The 25,546-nt window shown below is 36.3% G+C and overlaps 1 protein-coding gene across 1 annotated transcript; it reads left to right on the top strand.

Moving 5' to 3' along the window:
• The first annotated feature begins 637 nt into the window (after positions 1–637).
• On the top strand, positions 638–25,503 carry LOC138318642 (serine/threonine-protein phosphatase 2A 56 kDa regulatory subunit epsilon isoform-like). The gene is made up of 12 exons (XM_069261197.1): positions 638–1,096; positions 4,989–5,188; positions 12,141–12,242; positions 12,625–12,717; positions 13,806–13,936; positions 14,683–14,742; positions 16,845–16,953; positions 19,046–19,099; positions 19,543–19,593; positions 20,939–21,058; positions 21,549–21,778; positions 22,133–25,503. Exons 1-12 carry the CDS (start codon positions 955–957, stop codon positions 22,221–22,223), a joined length of 1,383 nt encoding a protein of 460 aa, XP_069117298.1. The 5' UTR covers positions 638–954; the 3' UTR covers positions 22,224–25,503.
• The last annotated feature ends 43 nt before the right edge of the window (positions 25,504–25,546 follow it).

Genomic DNA, 25,546 nt, shown 5'->3' with positions numbered 1-25,546 from the left:
TGATCGGAACGCCTGGAGTATCGAGGATGTGAGGATTCTGCCATGCACTGCACATCAAGTTATGGGAATTATCAGTGTGCTAAACCTGCTTATATTATTAGTTTTTTTTTTTAAATTTTGCCTAATATATATTAGGCAAAACTTAAAAAACCCCACAAAAAACCCCAATAAGATAGGCAGGATTAGCGGACTAATCATACCTGCTCAATATTCAAAACTTTCATATAGACTAATCTATCAATAACACCTTTTAGACTTACAATTTGTAGTTATGTGAACTCAAGTAAAAACATCGAAATATCAAACTTGAAATATGAACACGATCCGCACTCTATAAGGAAAGATCAGACTTGAACATGCCATATATTAATATAATAAGGCCTATGTATATATGTTTCTGGAAATATATACCTATTTCAAATTAATTTACTGATAAAGTATAGTAGGGAGGGGTCCTGACCTCCTTTATTTGTAAATTATATCCCATTTGCGTAAGTAAATAGAAGTTAAAGTTATCACTGATGGTTTTCATGCATAAATAGACCACGAGGCATAATATTTTTAACATTTGAATTTCCCCCCTTTTTCATAATGTCAACTCACGTAGATTCTCGTGTATTGTACCACATGACGAGAATTAGATAAACCTGCACAACTGAAGTAGCAACCTACATAACCTTCGGAGTAAATTGGTTTTAAGGATATTTATGGTGATCTATGGATATTATTACGATAGTAAACAATAATTTGGATATTCTTCTACAATGTTCAGGAGGAATTGACGGTAAAATTGACGTAAATTTCTGTTAAACATACCATCGGCAGTTACCACGGATTTGACAATCCGATTCACGAGGAGCCATGATGCTCTGAAGAGAAATAAACAGTAGGCTTGCCTACTCTCATACATTTTAAAAAAGGATTACATACTGTATAACTATATAAACTACAATCATGGCATCTAAAACGGCGGATCGGATTGACCCCTTCACAAGCAAAGTGTCGATAAAAACTAAAAAACAAAAACGTTCTCAGGGGTCGTCGCATTACCGAACCAAAAATACCCCTGAATTACAGGCATTGCCCCACTTAAAAGGTAAGTTATGCGAAAAACAACATCTTGTATATGTACTTTTAATGTTATCCATACTCTTTGTACTAATAAGATGATAAAAGAACGTCAATTTTTGAACCGAAATATCGCCATTCTCGTGGATTACGTTACCAAATGACATGTGTTTATATTTGTTTACAGTGTTGTATTTTGTGTGTCTCTAACTGAACCACTGTACCACTGTATTTTGCATTTGTAATCCTTCGTTGGCAATTTCAATAATTTGATTGCAAATGATGAATCAAAATAATTTTCAATATTAATATATTGTGTAAAACAGTTTGTAGCTACATGTATTTCAAAATCCACAATCCCGACTTGTGCTTGACATGCCTCACCCAACAGTCACTGGTGTAAAAAAAAACACCTAACCACAACCCTTTCAATTTTACCAATGATATTATTACTGCACATTGTAAATAAGAATTACTCCTGAATGTATTGATTATTTCATTTTAATTAGCTACATTCACAATTCTCGACGTGTGTTTAAAAAGTCGCCTGCTAGACCTATTTCTAGTTTAATTTGCATGATTTCTTTGTATCATCTTTCTCATGTCATAAAATAATAATCTTGGAATTTTTACATTATCCTAAACGAACATATATGTAAAGGAGATCTGATCTAGATCTGCAACTTGGATCCGGAACACCAGGCTAACTATCTGCATATATATATATGACCAGACTGAAAAATTATAAATGTACAACACTATTTATTAAGTTCACTTCAGTGGAGGTTAATAATGATTATTTGTTATACACATATTCCAATCAAAAAGATGTTTTCAAAACAATGGAAAAAAAAAGTGTTGATTATAATCATAACTAAGAGATCAGTCATTAAGTTCTGAAGTTTGATCTGTACATCAAAAGGTCAACTCAAAGTCATGTTGACGTCAAATGTCACAAATCTGTCATCATGTTCATATTGGTCAGAAGCTGTAATATAAAATGTATAATGTTAATAAATATAATCTTTTGCATTTCCTGAATATGTATAGATGCATGATGGCATGATGATAAAGTGCAGGGCCTCATTCTTTATGTACTTCCTAGCTCAAAGACACAATAAAGGAATATAGGTCAAAGGTCATTGTCCATTTATCATTTGCAGCCATTATTAGTTTATTATACATAACCTATATAAATATATTAATATTTTATTGATATGCATTGCTGATTTCATTGATTTGTTTTACTTACTAGAAGGGAGCCTTAAGCTTTATTGCTGAATGCTTTTTCCAAGAAGCCTTGACATTTCAGTACATCTACAGCTCCCCCACTTTAAGCTTGCTGTCCCCGATTGTTCTGTTCTGAAGATTGCTGCTGTTGACTCTCATTAGGCATCTCTCTGTGGATGATTAGCAGTCATTAAAAGATCCCAGATAACAAGTTTGACACAGTAAAGCTGCTAGCTACTCTTCAGTCATAAAATAGTTCAGTTATTGCTGTAGGTATAACATACACATTCAATACATCAGTTTTTAGATACCAGAACAGTGTCGGCAATGTGTATGATTTACCATTGATTTTAAGTCCCAGACTAATCGACAGTAAATCATACATTACCTATGCATGTTGTTTAGAAACCCAGTATTATTACATGGAGTTAAGACGAACACTATACATCTTGATAATATATGATTAATCAGCAAATTAATCAGCAGATTAAATTTCAAGTAATATAAAAAAAAAGCAAAGGGTGAAAAAAACCATAAAAGATTTGTGAATATTTTGGTTCACAGCTTTAATTTTGTCTTGACATATTAACTAACTCCCTAGGCCTCCACCTCTGGGTCGTGAGTTAAAATCCCTTGTGGGGCAGTTGCCAGGTTCTGACCATTTGTCGGTGGTTTTCCCCGGGTACTCTGGCTTTCCTCCACCAACAAACCTGGCACGTCCTTACATGACCCTTGCTGTAAATAGGATGTCAAAGGAAACTAAATATAATAAAACCCAAACAGCTGTTACCAAATAAATAAGTGACCAATTTGTTTTGGTTAAATTTTTTGTTTTTATCACATTAAAATTTTTGCAAATCAAAGCAGCAATTGCATACACCTATTCCAAATAAACAAGCAGAAATTACAATAAAGGGAATAATGGAAATAAAGCATAAGTTTCCTACCCTTGAATTAGCTCATTTTGCTATGATGTATATATATGTAGAATTTGTTGACACAGGACATGACCTTTAATGATTTTCTTCCTTAACCTTCAGTATTGATTGGTTCAAAAGCAAAATTTGTTCATTGAGGCTATGTTTGGTTTTGTAATGAGTCCTATTATATCATTAGCAGATCTAGACCCTCAAGCTCTCCTGCTTGTGAGCTGCATGTATTATATGGATGTACAGAGAGAGAGATTGATTCTGTTTGACCATTAATATTAATAACATCTCTGATCCCCTCGACCCTCCCTCAAGCCTACAAAAGTTCCTTAATGGGCCAACGTTTTAACTGAAAAATGGCCAAAATTACATAACTTTGGTCATGGACTGATACGTAAAGTGGTAACGAGGAATTAATGAAAAATTGTTTGTTCCAAATTCAGTATCAATTCTCTTGGCTACTAATTATGATAGAAAACCTGATATAATAGCATAATGAGGGCAGCAGGTACAATTATCTACCATGCTACCTAGGCCTGCACAATTTGATAAAACATAATAAAATATTTGCTCTGAATACCGATATACAATTATACTGTCATAGCTTTTGTCTACATGTTATTATGGCTAACTGGAGGCGTGGCCAACACAACAATACTAACAAGCAGGCTAGGAGCACTGAGGCGTACCAAGTCATATAATTAACTGTATTGTAATTAAAAGACAGGTGTTTGTATTGACCTGATAGATTACAACACTCTGCTAGTCCAGTAGTCCACTATATATATTTAGGACTGGCCTATTAAATAATTATGGTTTATTTAATTTTCACATGTATTTGATTCCATATATGTATACCAAACATGATATATACCTGTCCTAGCTATATACAATATGAAGGTAGCTATATAGGTACTGGTACATGGATCTGAATCATTCAATAAAGCCATCGGCTGTATGCAGCACAATTAACAATCTAATATATAATAAATAAAGATACAAATTAATGTAGTGTTGTTTACTGTTTTATCGATATAAGGAAATTAAATATTGTAAACACATTTTAAACTGATTTTGCCATACTACAATTAAGTTATAAGAAAGCAATCCTTTTAAAAAGATACACAGTCACTGGTAGGTATATTTTCTTGTATTTTAAACTCTTTTGAAATGCAGTTAGTATGAAGGTTACCTTTACTATATATAGATTTTTTTCTTTTCTGACAGCTGCTAACATTTAACAAATCAGCATTAGTTTAAGTGTTCCATCTTTGCACATTATAGAGTTACCTCCCTTGTGTGTGGCTATAGGTATTCATTGTGACGTCACTAGTATTTTGTGAGCAAAATTCACCTTATTTTCTTAAAAGTATGACAATATGCTTAAACAAGCACATGACGTCATAATCAATACCTACTCATAAGGGCAGATAACTCTGTAATACACAAATACAGCATTGTCAGTGATACCCAAAACAATAAACAGGGATCTGTACCAATAAGCACAATCATTGGAATGAAATGTTTTTACATATATATATGCATAAAACAAACTGGAAAAAATAAGATAACCATAAAGTTATGATCATTCTAGTATCATTTCTAGTATCTTGTTCCAGTCTGATTGAGCTTAACATCCTTGCTCCAGTTATAACTGATGGGAAACCTCCAGCTAGGACCTGGGTCTTTTATCAAGTCACATCGGCATGCTTGCAGTATTCATATTGATGTCGTAACATTTTGATTTTATGTTGATTACAGATGCTAATCCTGGCTCCGACCAGTCTGAACTCTTCATCAAGAAGTTGCAGCAATGCTGTGTTGTTTTTGACTTCATGGACCCAGTGTCTGACCTAAAGAGCAAAGAGGTGAAAAGAGCCTGTCTCAATGAATTGGTGGATTACATAACAGCTACACGGAATGTACTGTCTGACCCAGTGTACCCTGAGATTGTCCGCATGGTAAGTCTTTGTTGTCATCATATTGATGGAACATTTTGCTACTCAACTCATCTGAAGTTCTTTTCTGTCAATAATAAATATCTGCATGATGTTTTCACATCAAGAGAACATTCAGTTTTCCGAGTCATTCTTGTGGTTCTATATGATAACACAGTGCTAAGATAGATTGCCGTTATGGTAATCACAGACCTGCAAAGTAATTTTTTGTGTTGTTGACACAATGGTGAAACATTTGTGCTTATAAACAGCAATGTTATTTATTTAATTTTATATAACATATACAGAGGATTCCGCTTATTTGAATAAGTCATTTTCCAGAAGAAAATATTCAAATAACCGGAGTATTCGAATAGGCGGAGATGGCATTTTGCACCTCTGTATGACCCCCCCACATACATGTGAACAGGCAAATAGATATCGTATACTTGATAAATAGGTAAATTATTTACACATAAAACGAACAACAAGTAATTATTTTCGAAGTTGTAGATCAATTTTAATTGTTTAATAACAAAAAATATTCCAATATTAGATTCTTGTTTATGTTAGATCGACACATGAATCTTTGAGAAACAGCTAAACGATCCTCGATCGATATCAAATGCAATAACTAGACAGGATTGAATTTATGTCTGCAATTCTGAACCTAAATAATAAACAAATTTACGTACATTTGACTGGCAAAAAGAGCTTACCATCGTGATTAAAGCTTCAAAGTGCCGATCAACTAGCAGTGTTGTTTTGACACATGTGTATGAATTTGAAAATGGCGGCAGGTGATGAAGCCATGCGTTCACTGGACTTAAATGTGTTTTGAGAATTCTTCCTGTATTGTTGATCGATTGATCGATACAGCAAAAAGCCTGATAACATTTCAGAAATAAATGCATATTCAAGTAGCAATGAAACAATGTAGCAAGTATCTTTTGTATCCACAATATTACATACGAAACTTGCGGTAGTCATTACACGCCGACTTTGCATGCTTTTATGTCTTGTTCAATTAGACGCTTGATACGCACACGTCTGGCGTAGTCAACAAGACTCTGGTTGAACTAGACTACTTATGAATGGTGATTATTGTAAGGAAGCATGGTTTCTCCAACCGATCGCGAACTAAGGTACGTTATGTTAATAAATAAACATATTTGAAAGTGCAAATTCTTTAATTAGATGATTGAGTCAGTGATTATACTAAAGTAATGATCTACCGCTGCTGATGTAAATCGTAACAGCGTCGAATACCTTTGCAGATTCATACATAAAATAACAAGCCATACGATAACGTTCATCTGTCAGCATAATGATTTTTTAATAAAAGCGAAGTATCTTGAAACATATATCGGAGAATTTCGTTAAAAATATATTGCAAAATTGAAAAATATTTGATTTTTTTTTTAGAATTTCCCAAATATTTCATTCGAATAACCGGAGGTCATGTAAAAGTCTATTCAAATACATGGAGTTGAAAAACAGAGATAAAGAAGGAAAAAAATCGGGACCGCGGAATTTTATGCAAATAACCGAAATATTCAAATAACCGTTATTCGATTATGTGAGGTCCTCTGTATAATAAACTGTCTTTCTATGTCATCTATGGTCTATATAATGATATGCCGACAATCATTTCATAATGCGTGCTAAGATTGTCTGCAAAGCTCTGGCATCTATATAGACCATAGATGCCATAGAAAGACAGTTTAAAGAGACAATTCACTCATCAGGCTAATTCTTTTACATAACCAAGAAGCAAAATATAGCATTAATGTATTGTTCTACATTTCTTATGAAACATAAAACATAAAATATTGACAAATTCCACGTCATTGTTAAGTATTTTAATTAATATCGTTGAAATATAAAATCGTTGATCAATACGATGAAGCAGGTACAATATGGACGCTGTACCCAACCCGAGCCAAAGTCACGCACGTTAAACAAATGAATTAAATAATCACTGAGAAGGCGATAAAATGATTTTTAGGCAAAACAATTCACCTAATAAGGTAAACACACTACTGTCAGAGCGATTTAAGCAGTTCTAGACAAAAGTTGCATTACTCTACGAGCAAGGGACAGGGTTCGGCATATATACAAGAAGTTTGACCACAGTGTGTAATGGCGGACAGCGAGCGAGTTTGAACATCTACACACATGTCACAACCATGGGCTTTTCAGGCATATCACAGTAAAACCGACTGATCTAATTTTATTAGAACTGGTTTTTTCCGATATATGTACAAATTTTAATGTTCTCTTAGACTGAATTGTCCCTTTAATGCTTATATTTACATAATCAACTCATTTTAGGGTTTCTGCATTAACATTGTTTAAGCTAGACCAGGAAAACCGTTTGTCAACGACGATTTAATCCACGAAATGAACACCTATTTTGATGGTGATCAGTTGACGTCATCACGTCAAATTAGTTGACGTCACCACATCAATAATAGTGATGTCATATATGGCCACGTTTTGGGTGTCAGTTATATATACCGTCATATTCTTCACTTTGCCTTGGTTAGTTTATATAGTAGAAGTGACAAGTAAATGTAAATATATTGCTGAAAAGTCAAAGAAAAGAAAGAAAAAAGAGCAAGGCAGCTGACTTTGAGATTGAAAAATAAATTAATTCTTTAATGCTGTGTGAAAGAGTCTTAGACTTCTGGGAGCTATAGTGCAACTGGTGGAATGTTTTGTTGTGTGTACCATTGTCACTGTACTGTTAGAATCATAAAGTTACATAAAATGTAATCTACCTTCAGGAAACCTTTCTTGTTATAACTCTGGAATTTACAGTATTGTAGTACCTACGAGGAATGCTGTAGTGTTTAGAGGTAGTCAATTTATAATGGATATCTGTGCAAGTTGTTTGGAGTGTATGGGCGGTATTATGTTTGTGACACACATCTCACAATTTATCTCTTGGTACTGTTGTATTTTATTTGTATAGTCGAATGAAAACACCAGCCGATCATCTGATTTCTTTTTATGACAAATTATCTGATCTTCCAGTGTGCCATCATGGAGGAGAATAAGGTTTAGTACTGTTTGGCCATGCAATGATGCATGTAATAAAATTTTTAACAGTCACAGTAGAATGGACTCCATGCATCGATAGCACAGCCCATTTCTTCCATAACCAAATAAGTGATAAGTTGGATGTTAGTATGGAGCTGAGGTGACAACTGGAATAAAGGGGCGAAATATTGATTAGTGTTTTCCAACCATCAGTAAGCTGTAATTGGAATGGTAGAATTCTGGTATATAGAGTTGATTGGGTGGGGAGCTACACAAGGACAGGATTATGGTCAGTATAATATATATATTTATTTCATCATCTGAATCAAGGTTCTTCTCAGATATAGATTGAGTGAGGAGTCGAGCAGGGACAGGACCTGGTCACATGGCCAGTATATATCATCACAGTCCTCTGATCAGGGTCAGTCCCAGATATAGACTGGGTGGGGAGTCGAGCAGGGACAGGACCTGGTGACACGGCCAGTATATATCATCACAGTCCTCTGATCAGGGTCAGTCCCAGATATAGACTGGGTGGGGAGTTGAGCAGGGACAGGACCTGGTCACACGGCCAGTATATATCATCACAGTCTTGATCAGAGTCAGTCCCAGATATAGATTGGGTGGGGAGTCTAGCAGGGACTGGACCTGGTCACACGGCCAGTATATATCATCACAGTCCTGATCAAGGTCAGTCCCAGATATAGATTGGGTGGGGAGTTGAGCAGGGACAGGACCTGGTCACTAGGCCTGTATATATTATCACAGTCCTGGCCTGATCAGGGTCAGTCCCAGATATAGATTGGGTGGGGAGTCTAGCAGGGACAGGACCTGGTCACACGGCCTGTATATATTATCACAGTCCTGATCAGGGTCAGTCCCAGATATAGATTGGGTGGGGAGTTGAGCAGGGACAGGACCTGGTCACACGGCCTGTATATATTATCACAGTCCTGATCAGGGTCAGTCCCAGATATAGATTGGGTGGGGAGTCGAGCAGGGACAGGACCTGGTCACACGGCCAGTATATATCATCACAGTCTTGATCAGAGTCAGTCCCAGATATAGACTGGGTGGGGAGTCGAGCAGGGACAGGACCTGGTCACACGGCCAGTATATATCATCACAGTCCTCTGATCAGGGTCAGTCCCAGATATAGACTGGGTGGGGAGTCGAGCAGGGACAGGACCTGGTCACACGGCCAGTATATATCATCACAGTCCTCTGATCAGGGTCAGTCCCAGATATAGACTGGGTGGGGAGTCGAGCAGGGACAGGACCTGGTCACACGGCCAGTATATATCATCACAGTCTTGATCAGAGTCAGTCCCAGATATAGATTGGGTGGGGAGTCGAGCAGGGACAGGACCTGGTCACACGGCCAGTATATATCATCACAGTCCTCTGATCAGGGTCAGTCCCAGATCTTGATTGGGTGGGGAGTTGAGCAGGGACAGGACCTGGTCACACAACCAGTATATATCATCACAGTCTTGATCAGGGTCAGTCCCAGATATAGACTGGGTGGGGAGTCGAGCAGGGACAGGACCTGGTCACACGGCCAGTATATATCATCACAGTCCTCTGATCAGGGTCAGTCCCAGATATAGACTGGGTGGGGAGTCGAGCAGGGACAGGACCTGGTCACACGGCCAGTATATATCATCACAGTCCTCTGATCAGGGTCAGTCCCAGATATAGACTGGGTGGGGAGTCAAGCAGGGACAGGACCTGGTCACACGGCCAGTATATATCACCACAGTCCTGATCAGAGTCAGTCCCAGATATAGACTGGATGGGGAGTCGAGCAGGGACAGGACCTGGTCACACGGCCTGTATATATTATCACAGTCCTGATCAGGGTCAGTCCCAGATCTAGATTGGGTGGGGAGTCAAGCAGGGACAGGACCTGGTCACAGGGCCTGTATATATTATCACAGTCCTGATCAGGGTCAGTCCCAGATATAGACTAGGTGGGGAGTCGAGCAGGGACAAGACCTGGTCACACAGCCTGTATATATCATCACAGTCCTGATCAGGGTCAGTCCCAGATATAGATTGGGTGGGGAGTTGAGCAGGGACAGGACCTGGTCACTAGGCCTGTATATATTATCACAGTCCTGGCCTGATCAGGGTCAGTCCCAGATATAGATTGGGTGGGGAGTTGAGCAGGGACAGGACCTGGTCACACGGCCTGTATATATTATCACAGTCCTGATCAGGGTCAGTCCCAGATATAGATTGGGTGGGGAGTCTAGCAGGGACAGGACCTGGTCACATGGCCTGTATATATCATCACAGTCCTGATCATCAGAATGCCAGATATGTTCGATTCTTAACTGGAGATGAGCTTAGCCAGGATTAGGTTTAGGTATGTATTGCTGGGGTATAGTGACAAATTATTGAATAATCTCTAGTGTACTGTAAGCAGTGCTAAAGCTACGGCTTTCCACTAGTCCACATATCTTGCTTTTTGGAGATTATACATCATAAATATTCATCAGTAGCTCATCCTTTAAGCATTCTTATTGAATCATTTCCAGGAAAAAAAATCTTTTGCCAGTGTATATGCTGGAAGTATTTTCGGGCCAGAATGTAAGTGTACTGTAACTGGGGAAAAATCCCAATAAAATATATGAAAATTAGCTACTAATAGGTTAGCACTAGCTAATTTTGATTGAATAGTGGAGTGTGTGAATATTACTCTCAAATGAGTCATCAGAAACGGAGTATTAGATATTCTGAAAGAATCAAACAGTACTTTGCCTTAAATCTAATTTCATTCCAAGTTGTACTGATAGTGCATTATAGGCTGGTTAAAATTGGTGTTACATTTGGAGTTAATGGCTGTAACGTGTAAAAGGTGTGTAATAAGCCTAGTATATATACATATACACATGTATAATTAGCCTGCGACACAGGTGAGATACAGTGACAAGAGTATAGCTGTCTATCCCATACCGGAAATATCCTAGCCCATATTCTGGCACACCTTTCACAATTTTAGTATTGATGTGGAAAGCATCATAAATATCCCTGTTGTTCTATATATAGTCTAGCCTAAACTGCAGTTGTGCCTATTTATAGAGACTGGGCTGGTTCCCAGATTGGCCAGCCATGCCTGGTGTGTGGTGGAGAATGTACACTGGACTAGGGAATGGCTGTTGGGCAATAATACATTGTACTGCATACAAACTGTTAGGCTTAAATTCATCAAGCCAAACTTTTACATTGCAATACTCAAAGTGTGAAAAAGGAGTATCAGCTTACAACTTACAGGGGCTTGGCCTGCTCGCATGTAGACACGTGTGTGCACGGCAGCCAGGCCAGACTCAATGTAGTAGCAATTTACTCAAATACTCATCTGTTTTTGACATAATCTCCTTTCAAAAGTAGTGTATATGATGAACAGGTATCCTCTCTACACATCAACTTAGCTATACAAAACTACAGTTTGATTACTTTTATATTCCAACAAGCCAGACCTGTCATGAAAATGTTCATTCTAATTTGTAGTTTGATATTAAAAAAAGACCAGATGTTTTGTGATGTCCTTGTCTGTTTACACTTCAAAACCAAGGCCATGCATGTAACATGTTAAACAAGAGCTTTTGTCTTGTGACACATCTACACCTTTTTATACCAGGTCATGTGACATGCAGTGTCAATGATTTTCAGGTCATGTATTAACACCACAACCAACATCATGTGATGTCATGTACCAATGTCATAAAATTCAGTAAGGGCCATCTGTCATGGATAGTAAGATGTATTTTTGGTATCTTATACAGATGATATAATTCTAATTAAATTGCCTCATAAACAATCTTGCGATGATATACATAAAAAGTCTTTTTGTATGTTATATATAATTAAATGCCTGTATAATTAGATTTGATGAGGACTGTATATGTTGACATTTTGTTTACAGATCGCCTGTAATATATTTCGGACGTTACCTCCTAATGACAATCCTGACTTTGATCCGGAGGAAGATGATCCTACACTAGAGGCATCCTGGCCCCACTTACAGGTGAATTCACTTCAAATAATCAATAGTGTTTATCAGTTACATGTCTGCTGGTTGTTTCATGTTCCAGGGTACCTTGGCCAATTACACATACTGTTTTGGCAGCTTGGACATCAATGAAAGCCTTAGTTTTAGGCATGTAATGCTTTCTTAAGTGAAAAAAAATCCCAAATAGATATTCTTTTTTATACCTGTTAGCTGTCGCCGAGGTCTTTAGATTAGCTGTAGGCATCTCTGACCATCATGCAAATTGTTTAATATAGAATCAATTAAAGCTACTTGTCTGGCCTGCTATATTGATAACAATGTAAATACACATGTCATAAAGTTTGGAATTAACACTTCCCTTCCTTTATTAAAATGAGAAAACCCTTTTATCTTTCAGATTGTATATGAATTCTTTCTGAGGTTTCTAGAATCACCAGACTTCCAACCAAGTTTAGCCAAGAAATATATAGACCAAAGATTTGTGCTGCAGGTATATTGACCTAGGATTTGTTTTTTATTTAGAGTAGTTCACTTGATCCTACAACTTCATAGAATTTCTTCCAGCAACTTCTGCTTAAAGCTGATTAGAATTCAGGGATCACTGGAAGTGTTTGGTGGTAGGTTTTCAAAATGATACAACTAAGTGGAAATCAGACCAATTTGACTTTATGGCACTTAATATCAATGACACAGCTTAATCTTCATCTGGATCTAACCAATTACATGTACATCGGATGTCACAATTATTTAACTTTGACATCCTTGCGCGGTGGAAATCCAAAATTTTGCTGCCATTATATAGTATTCAATAGCAAGAAACGATTTCTCTTCAATAAAGCGCTAAACGAGTTTCATTTTTAGCTCACCTGGCCCGAAGGGCCGGTGAGCTTATGTCATGGCATGGCGTCCGTCGTCCGTCCGTCCGTCCGTCCGTCAACATTTCCTTTAAATCGCTACTAGTCATAGAGTTCTGCATGGATTGTAACCAAATTTGGCCACAAACATCCTTGGGGGAGGGGAAACAGAACTTGTATAAATTTTGGCTCTGTCCCCCCCCCGGGGCAGGAGGGGCGGGGCCCAATAGGGGAAATAGAGGTAAATCCTATAAATCGCTACTTGTCCTAGAGTTCTGCAGGGATTGTAACCAAATTTGACCACAAACATCCTTGGGGGAGGGGGAACAGAACTTGTATAAATTTTGGCTCTGGTCCCCCGAGGGCAGGACGGGTGGGGCCCAATAGGGGAAATAGAGGTAAATCCTATCGATCACTTCTTGTCCTAGAGTTTTGTTTGGATTGTGACCAAATTTGGCCATAAACATCCTTGGAAGAAGGGGAACAGAACTTGTATAAATTTTGGCTCTGACCCCCTGGGGGCGGGAGGGGTGGGGCCCAATAGGGGATTTAGAGGTTAATATTAAAATTCTTTCAGAAAAGAAACAATGAACCTGTATTCAGAACATTACTTGACATTGCAAACCAGGTGAGTGATACAGGCCCTCTGGGCCTCTTGTTAAATATGCATCATATAGATTTAGTGTAAGAAATTAATTTATATTAACGTGAACTTTTCTTGCAGCTTTTGGAGCTGTTTGATAGTGAAGACCCGAGAGAAAGAGATTTTCTAAAGACTGTGTTACATAGGATTTATGGCAAATTTTTGGGTCTCAGAGCTTTCATTAGAAAACAGATTAATAATATCTTTCTCAGGTAAGTCACCAGAAAACATGAATCCATTTTGGACTTATCAGAATTAACACAGCCTAGAGGCAGTCAAGCTTGGTATTACCATTACTTCTCCAAGTATACAGAATTGATATTACTAAAGCTTTGTTTGTAAATCATCTTTCATCTGTGTTAATAGTATGCATGTGTTCCTTAAGACCAATTAAAGATAAACAAAATCTTAATTTTGACAAATGAAAATTATATTTAAGTATTTCTTTGACATTCCAAGAAGTAGCAGTCTCAGTCACTATATCAAAAATGTCAAATGAAAATAGAATGAAATATTAGTTAATAATTGGTTAAAGATGCTCCACCGCCGACAGACCATAAATGATACTCATCATTTGAACAATAATTGGTGTTTAATTGTGTATATAAGTCTAATTAACACAAAAAATAATATAAAATAACTTATTTTGCTTTTGGTGCATGCGCTGTCAGAACTTCATTCTATATAGAACATAGTGCCGTGGAATTTTTTCGGGATGCAAATTAATTATTTCTAATATTTTTATCTTGAAGTAAAATTAGATGCTCAAACTTTCCAATCGTGGTAATGGTGTAAAGTAAGTAACTTTTGTAACTGAAGAAAAATACCAAATGGTCTGATCCTGTTCTTGATAATGAAAAAATACCATTTGTCAGCGGTGGAGCATCTTTAATATAAAGATATTGTTTTACAAAAGGAATTGATGTAATAAATGTAATGTCCATACTTGTGGCTGTAGGTTCATATATGAGACTGAGTCCTTTAATGGAGTTGGAGAGCTGTTGGAAATTCTGGGCAGGTTTGTATGTTATTATACTTTCATTATCATTTTTTTGACGTTTTTGAGCATTATTTGGTCATTTATGAAAGGAAATTAGTCAAATGTTGTCAGAATTATCCTTATGAGATGGCCATTGAATCCTATTAACAAAGTTTCAATGACTGACCCCCAGGAGCCTTAGGGGCGGGTTAAAAAAGGGTAAAATAGGCTAAAACTTCAAAAATCTGGGACTGGTATAATCAAATACCTTTCATTGATGGAAAGGTCTTAAGGTCCTTTACAAAAAATGTGAATTATATGACCCTGGGGTCTCAAGTTTCCCCCTGGGAAGGGGGTCAAGTTTACTATTGTTTATATAGGAGGGCCGCGGTGGCCGAGTGGTTAAGATGTCCCGACATATTACCACAAGCCCTCCACCTCTGGGAAGCGGGTTCGAATCCCATGTGGGGCAGTTGCCAGGTACTGACCGTTGACCGGTGGTTTTTCTCCGGGTACTCCGGCTTTCCTCCACCAACAAACCTGGCACGTCCTTACATGACCCTGGCTGTTAATAGGACGTAAAAATAAACAAACAAACAAAAGTTTATATAGGAAAAACACATTTATGAACATTATTTGCTTATACATCATATACATGTAATATTTCGTACAACACTTTCTCGCTGGCAAGTCGTGTGTAAATGTTGTAGTGTAACCAGTTTTAACGGATTAACCTCGGGACATGAAAGATCGATTTGGAGGCGTTTTCTTACAATATATAGCTTCAAAACTATTAAATTCACAATTCAGGTACACATATTAACTTTCAGTAGCATTTCTACCAATAATGGGACCGTAGTTTACTGATAAACACATCGAGAATACCCAGGTTTCATCGGGCGATAATTCGAACGTAATTTTAAAGGCCTTATTAGAAAAGAGTTAAGTACAGACCATTTCTTAGTAGTATAACAATGTTAAAAATCAACAATGAATAACGGAACACATTATATAAATGGGCATGTTTAATTTTGCCTACCATATCATCCGAGTTATGGCTTCAAAATCATGCTTTACGAGTGATTTTTTCATGCACATGGCGTTTGCGACCAAACATAATTTCAGTCTTTGATAGGCATAAACGGTCGTTAAAACTTCCATCTTCAAGTCGGCAAATATATTTGTACCTCAAATGTTACGACCGCTAGGTTAAAAACCATACAGTCCTGTATAAACAATTCATAGCTTAGGTTTCAGTAATGGCTGCCATTTGCTTACTAAGGGAGTTAGTTACCAGAAGTAGGTCAAAGGGACGCTACTACACACACACTGTAGGCTTACTCGGTGCTGGAAAAGTCGATCTCAGCGACCGGTCGTTAGACAACTTTGATGGGGCTAAAATGACCGCTCGTTAGCCACATTAGACAGGTGGTCGTCATGCACAGTGCCATTATATAGTAAAAATGCAAGGGGAGTCTAAAAATCGAAATGGGTTAGAATTATTAGCCTGAAATAGCATTTTAATGTCATATCTATATTGGTCCTGGCCGACTCCCAGGGGCCAGAGGGGAAGGGCCCAAAAGGGGTCAAAATGGCTAAAATTTAAAAAATGTTCTGCTGAATTCACAGATTTGATGGAATTAGATACTCTTCATAGATTAGAAGATCTCAAGGCCCTTTACAAAAATTGTGAATTTCATGGCCCTGAGATCTCAGATTTTCCCCTTGGGAGGGTGTCAAATATACTATAGTTTATATAGGAAAAACACATTTATGAACATTATTTGCTTAGTTTTCATAAAAAATTAATAAAACTGGGTTAGAATTATTAGCCTGAGATAGCATTTTTAACAGCATATCCATATTGGTCCTGGCTGACCCTGGGGCCCAGAGGGGCGGGGCCTAAAGGGAGCCATTTCGACAAATTTCTGCTGAATTCACAGATTTGATGGAACCAAATGCTGTTCATAGATTGAAAGGTCTAAAGGGCCTTTACAAAAAGTGAATTCCATGGCCCTGGGATCTCAGATTTTCCCCTGGGTGGATAAATTAGTTCTGTAAGTGTCTATTACTGGGATATATAGATTTTCCCCTATAAATCAGACTGATTTAACATCTGTAATTGTTTTTTTCCTCCACAGCATTATCAATGGATTTGCCTTACCCCTAAAGAATGAGCACAGACAGTTTCTGATCAAAGTCTTAATACCACTACACAAGGCCAAGACACTCAATCTCTATCATGCACAGGTAATATCACATATCAGTTTCATCCTTTATAGTAACAAAGAGCAGAATTGGATGATTTCAGTAGATATAAATTTGAACAATACAGATTTAAAATTTTTATGTTTCATGATACAGAATATAAGACTCTTTCATATGTAGATATGAAGGATAGGGATATTCTACCCGAGGGTCACAAAATGTAGTAAAACCCGAGGCTTGCCGAGGGTAGAATATCCCTGTCCTTCATATCCACTTATGAAAGAGTATTTTTCTTTCATACCTTGACGTTTTTTTGCAATTTTACAACTATAGTATCCCGCCATTTTGAAATAAATTCGAAGAAATCTACGGCTTAAAGTCAATTTTTCATACATGAAAAATTATGTGATGTTTTCAACAAAAATTCCATTGTTTGCATCTTTTATAGTAAAACCAGTCGAGTTTGTTAAAAAATGTTAAAAATTTTACTGAGGAAATAGAATTTTTGTTATAGCCGTGACATCACGAGGCTTTATTGCATGGGTAACCATGCAACACAGCCTTGGGCGGCATGAGTGTATTATCCTAGACCAGCCAGTATTACACCCGTAGGTATGAAAGAAAAGACAATCTCAACAGACAGGTGGTGGGTGTTTTTGAGATTTATACAGGTAGTAGGTCTACTGGTTTTGCCCCTATTGGACTTCAGGTATGGGCACAATTACTTCAAAATGTAATTAATTAATAATCGATTACTTGGGAGAAAATGCTGTAATTGATTAATAATTGATTACAGGTACCATTTACCTGTAATCGATTACAATCGATTACTTTACAAAAAGTAATTGAAATTACTTTCAATTACATTCGATTACCTATTTAGTTGATTTATTAAATTTTATCATATATCACAATATTTTCAATTTTTCCTTTTTACGATTTGATAGCATTCCAAGACCAGTTATATTTATATAAAATAGTTTCATTGGAATTAGTTAAATTGTTAATTTAGTTTCAAGTTTACACCTGTCCCACATCATGCTTTTTAAACTGGTGTGTCTAAGAAATGACCATGTGTATTTTTCGTATGTGGTTAATTGATAACCAGCATTTTGCAGATGACGGTATAACACAACAAGAAGATATTTTAAACCTGAAATCTAATTCTTGATTCTTCTAGTGAGAAAGCGGAAATCTGTAGCAGTGTAATTTTTCTTATATTTATAATTTTCATTTACAATGCAATGCCTGTTAAATATATAAAAATGAATCAAGTATATATATAATTTAAGGATTTTTTTCAAGCAAAAATGTGACTTATGCTTCTGAGCTAAACAAATAAATCTTGGTTGACTGTACAGGTAAAAAGAACAGTTACTGGGAATATCAAACAGAATTAATTGACTTCTCATTGTTTCCTAAAACAACAAGTTCATTGGAAATCTGAGGACATACTCCCTGAAACAACTGAATTGATCTTAGTCAATACCTGTTGACTTTTATGAAAACACTGCTTTCCATTGTTTAATACAACATGCTATAATGCCCATGGGCACACTGGTGAAACTTGAAATTAGCTATAAAGTGTACCTGTATAGACAATTCGTTCGTATTCTTTATTTCTTTGAGCCTTACAGTTCATCATAAAACTAATTATAAAATATTTTTTATAGACCAATACTAAACATTGTTACATCTATCTTCAGTTTTAGTTGATCTACAGCAGACAAGTTGAACTTTACACTTTCTAAACTTAGTATACTGGCTGCAAAATTCAACTTCATAATAGGTATAATGTAATTGAAAAGTAATCGAAATGTAATTATGATTACACAGTAAATTTTTACTGTAATCAATTATGATTACGATTACAAGTAATCAAAATAGCCTTCGATTACTGATTACTGTCGATTACTTGAGAAAATGTAATTAATTACAATCGATTACGATTACACGATTACGATTACCCCATGCCTGTTGGACTTGATCAGGCAATGATACGGACGAAACTGTTTGACCTGCTATTTCCTGAATAAACAACTCATTATACAATGACGGTGTTGGCTATACATCTTGGATATATTCTATATTTCATGACTGATCTCATACATAATGAATTTATTGTATTTTTCAGCTTGCGTACTGTGTGGTGCAATTTTTGGAAAAAGATGCTGCATTAACAGAAGAGGTGATCTGTTATTTTAGAATCAAAGAAATTGGATACTGTTGCTACCTTTGTAAAGAATTTGCATATTTCTTGGTAGTATTTGGTGTAGAATTCTAAACCTAGAGTCAGCAAAACTTGTGTAAAGATTTTTTTACTCTTATTAGTAATATATTATCGATGATACAAGTTTTTACCTTCAATATATAAAATCAGGCATGCTTGGTATTAGATAAAAAGAAATTATAGAATAAAAATGCAGGAACTAAAGTACAGGAAAACCTCATTAACTTAAAAAATTATCTGAGTATTCCAAGTTAAGTGTACTTGAATATAAAGTGAACACTTTGGTTGGGACCAACTAAACACTTACAACAAAACAAGATCTTCCTATTATACACGTTCTACAGTATTATGTTAATCCTTCCTTGTTATCTGAAATATAAACCTGATTGTTTTTCTTTTAGGTAATAAAGGGACTGCTTAAGTACTGGCCCAAGACCTGCAGCCAAAAAGAGGTAAATATTAGGGTTTATAAATAAAATATTGACACTGCAAATGGATTCCAATGAGTAAAGGTCATTGTCGATATTATTTACCAGATAACGGAACTAAGATAAACTGTTATGTTTTTGGGTTTCTTATTAAATATTGATTTTTGGAAAAAAATATGCAGTTAAGAAATATTTGTGAGTGAGATACTTTTTATTTCCAACTGTTACGTGACGGTTCCATTTGATGCCGTAACTTACATGTCATTTCCTTGTGAAGTGTCTAAATTCAATTTTCATGCATATTTAGATTATATTTAATACAATGTTTTGATATTAATATTATATTATATTAATTAATGTTAAGTGTTCTGTCATAATATGTATTTTACAACCCGTGTACAATCATTACATATGCTGCCATTTTGTTTCAAATGTGCCCTAAATAAATTCAAGTGCTGATGAAAGTCACATGACTAAACTGACTGAACGTTGTATTCCGGAAATTTCTGTAGATTAGGATCATATGTTCTTGCCTGGACTTTCGAAAGTTGATGTGGGTCATATTTGGCTGATTGCAATCCTCATTAACAGAATATAATGTTAATCAAAAACAGGTGTGGTTCAGTTGTGGACAGGAAACCAATACGGGGGTTTGGAGATACAAAAACGCTGTTTAAAATAAAAAGTTATCATTGATTAGTCCCACCTTCTTGTGTTTGTAACATCTTTTGACATGATTTTTGTGACATTATAATCACTGGAAGGTGGGACTAATTGACAGTAAATAGTATTTTACCCATGTTGTTTTTGGATTTTAAAACCTTTTTACTAGAAGAGTGACCAATAATTGAAGATAGAATTATTAATTACAGAGCACTTGCAAGCTTATATCCTCCTCTGTTTCTTTGAAGTCTTCTCCAGAAAGTGGCTGACAAGTATTCTAATGGTGGTTGGTGATAATGTTAATGTAATGATTTTTAACCTCAATTGATTACAGGTGATGTTCCTAGGAGAGATTGAGGAAATCCTGGATGTGGTAGAGCCTGCTCAGTTTAATCTTGTAATGATTTTTAACCTCAATTGATTACAGGTGATGTTCCTAGGAGAGATTGAGGAAATCCTGGATGTGATAGAGCCTGCTCAGTTTAATCTTGTAATGATTTTTAACCTCAATTGATTACAGGTGATGTTCCTAGGAGAGATTGAGGAAATCCTGGATGTGATAGAGCCTGCTCAGTTTAATCTTGTAATGATTTTTAACCTCAATTGATTACAGGTGATGTTCCTAGGAGAGATTGAGGAAATCCTGGATGTGATAGAGCCTGCTCAGTTTAATCTTGTAATGATTTTTAACCTCAATTGATTACAGGTGATGTTCCTAGGAGAGATTGAGGAAATCCTGGATGTGATAGAGCCTGCTCAGTTTACACGCATTCTGGATCCTTTGTTCCGACAAATTTCTAGATGTGTCTCCAGCCCTCACTTTCAGGTAAATAACAAACAAACAAAAAGAAGAACAGTAAATCTTTGGCCTGCAATGAAACTATATGCAAGAGCTGCAACAAATTATGTTTTAAATTAGTTACATTTCACGAAAGTATGACGTTGCACTCGCAAGCACATTATGTCACAAACAATACCCTCTTGTAAGGGCAGATAACTCTGTAATATGCAAATACAGAATATCTCCAAACGAAACCAGTATAAAACAATGTATTATGAATTTACAATTTTAACATAATAGTGTATCTCTTCAACCTATCAGACACTGAATGTATTGGAGCTTATGCAAAACTGTTGGTTTCAATAATGTATTCTGTCAGACACACATAGTAATAGGTATATATTTTGTAATTTCGTCACATTCTGCTGTAATGAATGAGGTTCCATAATATTTCTATAATATTGATGTTTCACACTATTAAATCTGATTTTCAAGAGTCTCAAAATCCTACAATCCAGCTGTGTTTTTTTGACAGGTGGCAGAGCGGGCCTTGTATTACTGGAATAATGAATACATAATGAGTCTGATCGAGGAAAGCTCCAAAGCCATCCTCCCTATCATGTTCCCAGCACTCTATCGGATATCAAAAGAGCACTGGAACCAGACCATTGTAGCCCTCGTCTATAATGTACTCAAAACCTTCATGGAAATGAATACAAAGTTATTTGATGAATTAACGGCAAATTATAAATCTGAACGACAAAAGTAAGTGATTCCTCAAGTGAACCTTCGTTAATTCATAATTTTAGCAAATAATAATCGTTATACAGTTGTATCATTATCTTCCTTTATACAAGTAAAATTTGACAATAATTGCTATTTATATTTGTACATTATTTTAAAAAATTGAAAAATATTTACACAAATATATTTATTCATCAAATCTAGATTATGTATTGTAAAAGAGGCAAACATGATTTATGAGGGTTTTAATGCCATTTACATCAATTAATTTCATTTATTATTACAAACTATACAATAAAGGTGCTGATTACATGTATATGAAACATTTCTGCTTGAATTTAAGTGAAGTAAGCTTATAATGTTTCATGTTTACAGAGAGAAAAAGAAGGAGAAAGACCGAGAAGAATTGTGGAAAAAATTAGAGAAGATAGAATTTGAAAGCAAACAGTTACAGAACAAGACATAAAACATTGCCATATTAGAAGCAGTTTTTGGCCAGCAATGGGAAGGGAATTTCCTCTCATCACTCATACTATAACACATTACATTAGCTGCATGCCACAACAGATGGAACTTGTCTGACCATGAACTGACGGATGAATGGGACAGTCTGTCTGATGTTCCACCCGTGTTCAGGTCTTGCCCTGGGCCTGGGGGACTGTGTCTGGATGTTGGCATTTTAACACTTTTCTTGCGCTCATGTGTAGGTTGCGTCTTCATCACACCGGACCTGTTGCTTCGTGATTCTGGTGATTTTTTTTTCGTTTTCCCGGAGGACCTTTGTTTTTCTCCCTTGCCACTAACGGTTGTAACGCCCCTGTTCTCCTCTCCCGGCCACACTGCTTCAGTAGAGGATAGCTGATAACAGTCAAGAATCGTATCGGGGATGTTTGAGAGCCGTGTCCTGTCCAACTAGCCTCTGGAGCGGCCCGTGTGGCTCATATCTGAAGTGTGGCCTCCAGAATGGTGACACATGAACCTGTTGCACGGCCACCAAAGTGGCTAGTAGTGTTGAGGTTTACCTGTATTGGACAGAAGCTTGCGACAGCTTGTATGATTAGGTGAAAGAGAGAAGTAGCTCGGGTAGGCTACCCATATGAAGTGATGATCAACCATTACTCTCATCAGACCTCTACAGCTTATTTAATGTAAATGTAATTTTAAACAAAACAAAAAAAAAATGTATGATTTGGTTTTGTAACTTGTATGTGTGTAGAGATGAGAAGCTGATGTGATAGGATGATTGGCTGCATGAGAGATTTGTTTAGTGTAGTTATTGTGTACTAAGGACTGCGTTATTCCCTTTGACACAGGGATATCGTGTGTGTGCTTCATTATAACGACAGTCCTCCTCACATTAGGTTCCATATTATATCAGCTTTATTGACTGTACAGGTAAAAATTGTGTTGAGCAGATTAAAGGTGAGGCCAACCTTCCATTATAGCTGGACAAGAACAACAAAGGATATAGCTGTATCTTTGTGCCATACAGTCAGGGAATAGCATTTTAAGTTTTTGTATTTTAGCACTAACTTGCGATAATGCTCCTGTCGATATGACAATTAGATGGCTATGAATCCTATAGTACCACCCACATAGCATTTAGTGGTAACTGTAAATCAAGCCCTTTTCAGATGTATCATTCATTGGAAAGTTCAAAGTTATGATAACTGCTAGATTGTCATGTATTCTGCATGTTTTAGATACTTGTAACACTAAATCATGATATGTGTATGTTGAAAATTTTCAGATGTGTTAATTGGTAATATAATATGCAGATAGTGGACCGTTAACAGTTCACCTGTCATTGTTTGATGGAAATCAGTATATTGTGATGAGTTAAGAATTACACCCAAATCTACATTGTGTTGTGGTCTGGTAGTAATTCTGTCAACAAAAATGTAGTAAAGCACAAGGCGATTAAATACTTTACGATAACATATAAAGTTTGTTCAGGCTTCATAAAAGCTTCATCAGGATTAACCGATGCAGCTGTTCATGAATCATAATTTCATCTTGTTATGAAGTTGAGATGTTTCTTAATATTTATGACTTATTTATTTTTAACATATCTAGAGCATGGAGTATAACATGATATGCATTAAGCACATAGTATATATATATATCATCATTTATTGTATTCCTGTATGAGATTTTATCTTCTGATACCACTGGAATAGTGTTGGCGGGGACTATTTCTTCTATTTGTGTCAAGTGCTAAAGGATTTAAATCTAATCTATCAACATCAGGGTATTCATGAGTAGTCTGACCAAGGGTTAGAAGAAATACCATCATTTCTATATCGGTTTACTGGTGAAGAGTAACAGCATCACCATAAAAACTCATGGAGGGCAGTGGGGATAGGGGAACCACTGGAAAGTTTGTGTGTTGATTGTAAATCACTTTCAATTCAGGGAAAAATCATTTGAATCTAGTTTCTTTTAATACAGCTATACAGGTTAGGGATTTGATTATTTCCAGTGGGTATTTTTGTGCTGTAGCTTATGATATAGGATTGTGTAAGAAATGATAATGTAACAAGTTACTGCTACAAGGGGTAATAGCGAGAGTGTTCTGTGAGCTGTCTCCATCCATGTCATCACTACAAATTTATGGTATTACAGTTACGTTTAATATTACGAGTGTATGATAGTTTTACTATTTTATTCCTAGTACACATGTATATATATTTATGTAAAGGGGAGGTCACTCCGACAGCCTCGGACAATGTACTTGTGGTAGCCTGCCTGGCTTTCTCCTCTGTCATCTTTTACCTGGAGTGCATGAGCTATGATTTTTAAGACTGCAAGAAGAACATTTTGAAACCATGCATTTGTCAGATAACTAATTCATGTGGCATGTTTTAAACTATTAAATATAAATTATATGCAATAAATTTGTTAGTGTGTGTGTGTATATATAAATATATATATATAGATGGGTAATTATGTACATGGCTGTGTACTAATGTCAGACTCTTAGTGCCAACCCGGTCTTGTCATATTGATCTCCTTCCCGTCTTGTTGACACTTGACAATCACTTCCGTTGCTGAAAGTGTGTAGAATTCTCTGGACACTCTAAGCTAGACTGAACAGTGTCAACTCTTGCATTTTGTCGTAACAGTATATTTCTAGACACAGGCTTTAAATAAAATTACTTTTCACTCTCGTGGCATAAATTTAGGCAACCATTACCCTCCATATATTTGGAGGGCCTTTGGAATGGTGGGAGTAATTAAGGGTCTAGCAGTAAACACTTTGCTGTAGTTCTGTTCGTGTAACTCGGGGAAAACTGATATTCTACTGTTGTCAAACAGTAGGGTAGGTATTTTTTTTTTGTAGTTGTGTTAATTTTTGAGCTGCACTTTTTTCAGGAAGTATTACTAAACTTTTGATATCTGTGTTGAACTTTCCACTTTGTGTTGATTACAAGTTGGTTAAACTCTGTTGTTGGAGAATACAGTTTTTGTGACCTTATCTCACCTACAAGAACATGAAGAGCTTGGGATACTGCCATGTTTAAAGTTTCTTTTGGTGTATATATCAGTACATGTACACAACTCTATGGAGTCTACCTGTAAATTAGCCAATGATGAGGTTTAAGTATGTGGTTGGGCACCAGTAACCTGAACACACTGTGTTGTACTACTCTTGCCTTGATCCTAGTCTGTTAGTCTCTACCCTCCAGTCTGTACATTATTAAATGCCTATTATTTTGTAATATTAAAGTATTTGCTGCTACCAATCGTAAAAATTCTGAGTTCTGTTTGTCTGGAGGGTTGGAAAAG

The sequence above is a fragment of the Argopecten irradians genome, chromosome 3 (genome assembly GCF_041381155.1).
Source record: "Argopecten irradians isolate NY chromosome 3, Ai_NY, whole genome shotgun sequence".
Taxonomy (NCBI): Eukaryota; Metazoa; Mollusca; class Bivalvia; order Pectinida; family Pectinidae; genus Argopecten; species Argopecten irradians.
The sequence above is the reverse complement of the archived record's forward strand: the minus strand, read 5'-3'. Positions and strand labels throughout refer to the sequence as shown.